Source organism: Pelecanus crispus, chromosome 3, assembly GCF_030463565.1.
Source record: "Pelecanus crispus isolate bPelCri1 chromosome 3, bPelCri1.pri, whole genome shotgun sequence".
Taxonomy (NCBI): domain Eukaryota; kingdom Metazoa; phylum Chordata; class Aves; order Pelecaniformes; family Pelecanidae; genus Pelecanus; species Pelecanus crispus.
The window spans coordinates 63,195,714-63,204,412 of record NC_134645.1 but is presented as its reverse complement, the minus strand read 5'-3'; the positions used below and the strand labels follow the sequence as shown (position 1 = coordinate 63,204,412).

At 39.6% G+C, this 8,699-nt stretch overlaps 1 protein-coding gene across 1 annotated transcript in view; it reads right to left on the bottom strand.

Annotated features, from left to right (window-relative positions):
* Positions 1 to 7,946: 7,946 nt before the first annotated feature.
* SNX9 (sorting nexin 9) overlaps positions 7,947 to 8,699 on the bottom strand; it is a 59,491-nt gene continuing 58,738 nt past the window's right edge. The window contains exon 19 of the mRNA XM_075707341.1: positions 7,947 to 8,488. Within this exon, the coding sequence (XP_075563456.1) occupies positions 8,441 to 8,488 (48 nt within the window). The 3' untranslated portion in view covers positions 7,947 to 8,440. The remainder of the gene's footprint in view (positions 8,489 to 8,699) is intronic.

Below are 8,699 nucleotides of genomic sequence, written 5' to 3'. Positions count from 1 at the left end.
GAGGGGAGCTGTGTCAGACCAACCCACAACCACAGCTTTTCTGAACTCTTCTCTTGTTCTAGGAGCAGACCCTCAATCCCCCCTGAAACCACTGCAGTCCCTGCAAGTTGCCCTTTTCTCATGCTGATTTTACACCACATTCAAATAGACCCCAACTCCTGCAGCCATCCTGCAGACTTCCTTTGCAGTATAGCAGTCTTCGGATAGCAACCTCCTCTTACAGATTGTGAATTTCGTTTAAATTTTGGAAGACTTTCATAAACACTTGCATTGTGGTTTTGTTTGTTTGTTTGGGGCGGGGGGTTGTTGTTGTTGCCTTTCTGCCAAGCATTAAGACTGTGTTTGTAAGCAGCAGATAGCCTAGCACTAGTTCTTACCCCAGTAAAGTTTATCTATTGCCAAGTAAGCATCAACATGCTCATACTAGGGAGGAAGTGTTCTATACCTACTTCCTTCCCAAAGGTTTGTCTTGGGGGGGGGGGGGGAGTTAAAGTCCTTGCTGTAAGTTTGGTAGGTGCAAGTTGGAACTAGCCAGAAAAGTGTCACTACTTAAACAGGGAAGACAAACGAGGAGTTTCCTTACTTCTCAACTTTCTTTGCAGGCATAACGAGTCCTTAGCTCTTTGGATTGCCTTCCTTGCTGCCCTCATCACCAACTTGATTTTCTGTTCCTTATGCTGCCATTACCCTCCCTCTTCTTTGTCCCTACCCCTCCCTTCTCCCTTCTTTGTACTCTGATGCTTTTTTGTCCAATTGGTCTGCTAATCATTAGTTTTTGTTATTAGTGATTCTGATGCAGGCATAACGAGTCCTTAGCGGTGCAGTCCTGGTGAGGGCAATCAGACGGGAACCCTCTGGGGCAGTGTCAAGCTCAGCAGCTCCACCGTAACAGCAAGCAGCCTGGTTTATATTTTGCTGCTATATTGCAGCAGATGCTATGTTTAACTTTTCACTTCTCTTCCAGCTGTTGAGTTTTTAAACAAAATCTTTACTGAGCTTAAAAATACTAGTCAACCAGTCAGGAACTAGTCAACAATTAGAAAACTGTCCCTCACCCATGTATGGCCCTCATTTCTGAGGCACCTTCCCCTTTGGCAATAGTTTAACTTGGTGAATCATTATATTATTGGATGCACCGAATTTGGCAAGATCCTGTATCTGGCTTGGAAATAATTTGATTAAAAATAATAATATAAATAGATGCACATTGGATAAACAGTGGCACTCTCTTGTTTTGGGCTTCTGAAGGTCTAGGTTTCCAGCATGTCACTGGAAATTATAGTAGCAGATTTAAAAAAAAAAAAAAAAGATGGGATTCTCACATAAACGTTTTAAGGGGCTTTAAGAAATGCCAGTAGATATTTCAGATTCCTAGTATAGTTGTGAGTGCTAGTAGTATTGTAAGGGGATGACATCCTAGCCAGAGCCCTCCAGATAGTCTTATAGAATGGCAAGAACATACTAGCAATGACATCCTCCTGTCCTAGCTGGAGACGCGGGGTCTCAGAGATGCCAACAAAGCGAATACAGTGCAATTTATGTTAGGAGTCTGATAAATTTTGATGGGTCCAGAAAGGTCTAGATGAGCAGGCAATGCACACGGATCACGTGGGATCAGGGACATACTCTTCTCCCAGAATGTAAAGCTGAGAAGTAAGCATAATGAAACATTTAATCTTTTCATTTAAGAGGATTAAGAGATTAGCTAGATTTACAAATATTACAAAGAGTTGGTGTTGTGTTTGGTACAGCAATATTATTTGCTAACTATTTTAACATCGTTATTGTCCTAAGATAATTCACAGTCCTAGAAGCTGCTACCACTCTTGTATACAAAGAGCTATAAAGTACAACAGCTAGTACCTTAACTGACCTAATCTAGTTTTCTTGATGTAATTACAGATCTGAAAGAAGCCTGATAAATATTTAGCTTCTGCATTAGAAGTACCATCATGTTTAGTATCCAGTTTCATCTACAACTGTCACTTTTTTTTTTAACAGACTGATTTTCTTCAGATACGCTACTGTAAATGGTCACAAATAAAAAGCTTGCCTTTCAATTTATCAAGGTCCTGTTTTCTGTCCCTTTATCCTCTCCTTTGGTACAGAAAGGATGAGAGCGTGCTCTTCATGGTCCCTATTCTGTAAACTCCAGTCTGCTGTCCCACTATTTTCAAGTGTCCTGTGGGTGACCAGATTCATTAGTCACCGAAGCATCATATAATTGCAGGTGGCTGTGGGTGGATGCTATGACAAGCAACTTAATAGGTACTTCTTGCATGTACTAGAAACGTTACCATTGAAAACTGTTGGGAGCTCTGGAGTTAGGCATCAGCTGGGCCAGGCCCAAGGGAGGAGAAGGAAGCTGGGTAAGGGTTGGGGATTGCAGTTTTGAATTGAGGTGAATTTCAGCATTAAATTCCTTCCTTAGAATTAGCAGTTGGGTTCTATTCTCAGCCCTCCTACCTTCTTGGCATGTGACAATTCATTTGTCCCTCAGTTTCCCTATCAGTGAGGTACAGAGAGAATACTCACACATCCTGGTACAGGTCTTTCACGGCAAAAGGTTAACAATCTGTCCAGCCCTACACAAACATTTCCTGCAAGGAAGCCTATAAGAAAAATCATGTACATTCAGAGCAGGTTAATTTGCTGAAACCACACACATAGAAATTCTGTTGCTAGAGTTCGCACCTGGTGCTTGCTTTCATATTGCTCGGGTCTTTGCTAGTTCAGGGCAGACATTGTGGGCACGAAGAAGTCTGAAGAAACAGCGAGATGCTCTGAAACATCAGCCCACAGCACACTCCCTTGCCCAGACACCCTCAGGGTGTTTCAGACCCAGGGCACTTGACCTGCTTTGGTTTAGGTAAGGTGCAGTGATCTTCCTCCCCTAAGCTCAGTGCCATGTTTACAGACACAGCCTGTCAGTCACCCCATCATGTCAATGGGACTGCACAGCCCACCAACCCCACAATTCCAGCATCGGGGCCAACTCTGACTGATCCTAACAGCTTAAGCTTATCCTTTGTAAGCAGTCCAGCACACAGGCGTTTTCCTAAGAGACATATGGTTGAAAGTGCATAAGGGTTCAAAAGTGTAGTTATTTCTGGCAGGGACCCAACAGCTAAACAAAATTAACTTAACCACTGCCCCTTCTCTCATTGCTTCTAACCTTTGGGCAAATCTTTTCAGGAAACCCTGAAAAGGAACTCAAAACCTTAAAGGAGACCTTTACCTTTTTTTCCCCCCCCCCTGCCTCTTTCCTCTCCAGTCACAGATTTTCTCTGCCTTTCCAAGCTCTTCAGGCAATGCTCTTCCACTGCCCCAGCCAGGCCTCTTCTAAGGAACAGAAGGCAATGGGAATTAAAAGTGACCTCGAACTGATAAATGTGTGCTAAGACAAAGTAAGTTTAAAAGTGAGTAGTCTTTAAAGATGCTAGGTATAGGAGAAAATGAAGGGAAGCAAAAGTCTGTTATTAACAGAAAATAGTATGATACACCTCCTTGCTTCAGCCCTGACAAACTTATGTGATTTACAAAAATGTATTTGAACAGGAGAATAGAGCCACAGGCCAGAATAAGGGAAGTGTTTAGTAAACATGAGATAGCTGGGTTCAGATTGACAGGTCTGGTTCAAAGAAATTAATCAAGGCTGTCACAAAGGAAATAGTTGTCAACTCTGTAGATGAGAAGAACCTAGACTTCAGAAAGTTCAGCAGGAAGGCAGTAGGCATACTAGCAGGAATCTGAAGGAAGGCAAAAAAAAAAAAAATGACAAACTTTTAAGAAAGCATGTCTAATTAGGAAAGATTAAAAGGCCCGGAAGATTAAAAATAGGTTAAAACATTTTTTTGCCTTTATAAAACAAGGAAAAGATGTCAGTTTGAATTCAGTATCCCAAAGATGCTCACTTGTGTCAAAGATCCCAAAGTCACAACTGATGTGCAAAGAGCCATGGGGGGGAAGGCAAAAACCAGCTAATCCAAGTTTGTTGAGAAGAATCTGTGTAAATAGTCAAATATCCTCCCTTGACTGGAAGATTAGCCTAATTAAAAACAGGGGATATAGAGACGCAGACAAAAGGGGTTTAGAAATAATTTTGACAAATTTCTCACATTCAAATCTCAGAACAAATTCAAAATAATGTATTCTAAATATGATGAATACTTGGTAGGCATAAAATAAGTTGAAAACTTACACTAAAAGTCTATTCAATAATTGGAATATAACAAGTTTATTAAAGGAAAAAAACCCCTGCATGACCCCAACTAGGTTTGGGTTGCAAATACAGATGGAACCAAGTATTACAAATTGAAAATGTGGTTGGGAATTATATTTCATTTGTGATAGATGCACAAAGCTCTACCGTATTTGATGACTGTATGGAAGTTATGCAGCCAGGTAGCAACACAGCAGGGCAAGATGGGCATTAATACCACAAACTGATGAGCTGGCAGTATGACTCTATTGAAGGGTGAGAACTACCATCCTCATTCTGGCATGCATTAACAGGACTGGCATGAGCAAGAGAACAGATTAGTTTTATGCACCCAGGGAAGAAAGGTGATACACTTTAACATGAGGAAAGAATTAGTAATGCAGCATTGTTTATGTTAAAAAGGTTGCTGAAGGTATATGGTAAGACTTCTAACATAAAAATTATTAGATATGTTGGGTAACTGTTCTAGTCAATGAAAACTCAAGCTTAGCAGTAGCATTTCAGATACAATTTACAGAAGTGATGATGTGTGTGAGGGAAAGCTTTTTAATCAATAACATGCCGATTTACTGGAAAGGGCTATGCTGGCATGTTGTAGAGTCTCCAAGATTCCAAGAAAATATGTATTTGTGACTCAGATGTCCTTTAAAATAGTATGGGTATAACTGATACTGCCTCACTACAGGATGGGTGGATTGGTCTCCAGCCAGTCTGTATGTTTCTAATTCTATGAGGTTTTTGTTAGGGATTCCTTAGACAAAAAAAAAAAAGCTTTTTTTCTGCTCAAGTGGTTACTTCTCCTGTTCTGTCCTTGTTTGTTATTATATCAGTTTCTAGTGTTAATTTTATCAGAAGAGTTACAGAAAAATATGGAAGGTATGTGGAGTAGAAAAAACAACCGACTGGCGACCCGCACACAACTGGCCTTCCCCTGGTGCATGCTCCCAGTCTCAGTGTGCAGCACTAAAAGGCAGAAGCAGCAGTAGCAGGATGCCTGCCTAGCGAGTGCTTCGCTTCCCACAGACGGCTGCACGCCACGAGGCTGTAAAGCCTTTTAGCCAGTCCCGACTGGCAGAGTGTCTGGTGTACGTCAAACTAACCCACAGCACAAGAGATGCATCTCTTTCTTTACAGGGCTGTTAGTCTGAATTATTCTGCTGCACTAAACAAGACTGATTTTGGTAGCAGCAAAATTGATGTATATTATTTAATCAGAATTTACAGAATAAAGTGTATGTTATGATAATACTTTCTCAAGTACTTTGTCATAGAAAAAAGAAATTGCTGAGTAACGTAAAAATTTCAGTACTCATGCAAAGTTAGGCCTCATTACAGCATTAAAGAATACTCTTTAAGTGCAGTAGACAGTACTCTTCCAGAAACATACCATACATTGCAACAACGAAGTCTGCTGCTGCAGTCTAGTAACTGCAGACGAGAAATACCAGTAGCATTCCCCTTTGTATAGCTACATTTTTATTGTTAAAGAATTAATTTAGTATTTTAGCAGTAACGGAATAAGCAATTAAAATAAAAAGTTAAAATAAAATTAAATTAAAATAAAAAGTTAAACTGAACTGCTAGGGCATTTGACGGCTTTTACAAAGTCACTGGCATAGTGCCAGCGTTTGGCTATACCTCACCCTCGAAGAAAAGCATAAGCCAGGAAACAGTATTAAGGCTTTTTGATACACCAGAGATTAATTACTCAGCTATGACAAATGACATTCAGGAGGGCACTGCTCAAGTCTTACTCTAACTTCTTATTCTTGTTTTATGACTGCATCTTCAGTGCAAAGATTTTCTGTTGCTCCCAACTCACCCAACCTAACTATGCCACTATTCATGTCTAATTTAAAAAACAAATACCAAAGACAATCTAATTTCTATTCTGGGTCAACACCATGCTGACACAAAGCCAGGAATACACAGTGGCACTGTGCTCTACTACTTATTTGCAGTCAGGAGGGTTCCATCAAGCACAAGCTGGACTGACCTGAATAATGAAAGCTTACAACATACGCGTAGCCTTTGCTGGTTTGCAGTCACTAGCACTATTATACTGTTCAGTTGTGACGCCTGCTTTATGGAAGACACATGGATGCTTTCTCATTCCTCAGCTGGCCAGTGTCTGTAAGCTGATGAAAAGCTATAAGGAAGATTTGCCTCGTACGGCATCACCCTGTTAAAAAGCAATGTGACGATTTCAAAGAAAAAAAAATAGTCTTGTGGATATACATAAATATTTATTATCAGTTTAACTTCATTTTACTAGAAGTCTTTAAACATTTTTTCTTTTTTGCCACAATGTTGCATCTCTGATACAGTTGCTACCATCATAGCTTCCCTGCACTGGGAATGCGCAGCTTACACTTAGATTCCAAAACAATCTATTCAAGATAAAGAACCTTCAGCTTTAGTGCATACGGGAGCTATTTAAAGATTGGTAAAAAGAACCCTCCTTCCCCCTCCCAAATTAAGAGTCTGTTACAAAGAGATTTCATTACCAAAAAGTGAATATACAAATGCTAAAAAAAAAGCTGGCTTGAAAAATGATTTCAGAATTTACTGTACACATTGTAACAATTTATTATATAAGCTGCTTCTACATGCAAGCAGATCTTACATTTGGTGTAAAACATTTATACACATTCTTTACAATTTGTACATATTTAAATGCCTGTATCAAACAACACTGCACTATGGAATTTTGGAAGCAAACAACTAAAATTGGGAGGAGAAAAAGACAAGGTTTATAAAAAGTGAACAAAACCCGTGACACTGAAAAGCATCTAGACTTAGGCTTAGTCTTGTTTGGTTTGGTTTCAGGTTATTCAGGCAGACCCAGGTTTTCCTTCTAGCACACAAAAGTAACACCAATGTAAAACAGAATAAGGCAACTATTCAACCAGCGGACTGTACCCGTCACTTAGAATGGCTTATTGGTAAAATGCCTTTTTAAAAGTTTTTATCTTTTTGCTAAAATGTTTATGTTCTAGGCACATTTTAGCAAACACATTTTGGCTAACACGTTTTGGCTTTCCTGCTTGCTTATGGCATCACCTGAATTACTGGAGTCGGTGTCCATTGTGAACAGGGTTGGTGGTGGCTCTTTGTTTTGTAAAGCCCAGGCCTCAGATGATATTTCAGTAGTACAAAAGAGGACACTGGGCCACTTGATAAGAGATGAGGATCAAAGCATAGAGTTTGTGTGATAACTAATGATGTTATTCAGTACTTTTGCCACCTTTTAGTTTGCATTAGAAGGTAACAAAAAGTAAACCCAAGCCAATAGCATACCATACTACTACATGAAGACCTGAGCTTAGCTGTGGAATTTGGGGACTTCTGCTAGTTTGGGTTAAAACTGAGGGGTAAAAGGGAAGCTGGCCCTGTACAGCACTGAGGAACACCAGTGCCTTATGGCATAACATCAGGCGGGTGTCAAAGTGCTGGGTATGGAAAACCATTTTTCACACCTTCCTGAATGGCTCTTCCCTTGTTTGTACTTTGTCTTTTTATACAGTGCATAGCGAGAAAGAGAGAGCTTGACATAAGGTCTGAGGTGTTGTGCCACAAGTACAAGATTTAGTTAGAAGGAAAAAAAAGAAAGGGAAGAAAGAATGATATTTACCAGAAGACATAATGGGAGCAGTATGCCATGGCTGCATATGGGAAGCAAAACTTAGAACAAAGTGTTCATTCAGGAGATCATCATGAACACGTACCAGAACCATACACAAATATAATTCCTCCTGGCTACTGAATCACTAGAGAGCTGAATTGAATATAATGAGTGCTAAAGTAATTTTCTCAAGCTTGTCTGCTTTCCCACTTGAAAAAAGATATAAATTTGTAACTCTGATGTTGATTAAGAGTTTTTGGAAGAACATCTGATAGACACAAGTCTGCATGAAGTCCATGGCAACATTTTGGTAAATTAGATGCCTAAACTGACAGCATTATCTAGCTGGTTTTATTTAAATAATGTTACAAATGGGATAGCATCCAAAATAAGAGAACTTGATCTGATGATTTAGGTTGATAAAGTAAAATTTTAAATAATTTTTTTTTTTCCTACAACTCATTTTCATTGTTGGTGGGGTTTTTTTGGTGGGGTTTTTTGGCTGGCGAAGGCTAACAAGTTTTTATTGGCATTGCCCTCAAATCAGAAAAGCACTTCGGAGTTGTTCTTTATTGTTGACTACTCCTTATTCTCTACATCACAGGAAAGCGGCTGAGTGCCTGCCTCAGCTTCTGTGCAATCTGAAACAAAGAAACAGAACGTATTAAATATGTAGTCACTTTACACTATGCAGAAAAAAGATTGCAGGCTAAGAAATTAAACTAACTGTTCCCTCATCTTCTGAAAAACTGCAGTTTTTACTGCAGACTTTGTGTATGTAGGACTCCCAAAGCATTCCTTTATAAAGGCTTTTCTTCTCATATATACACTTTCTGCTTTGTTAATTTTGTG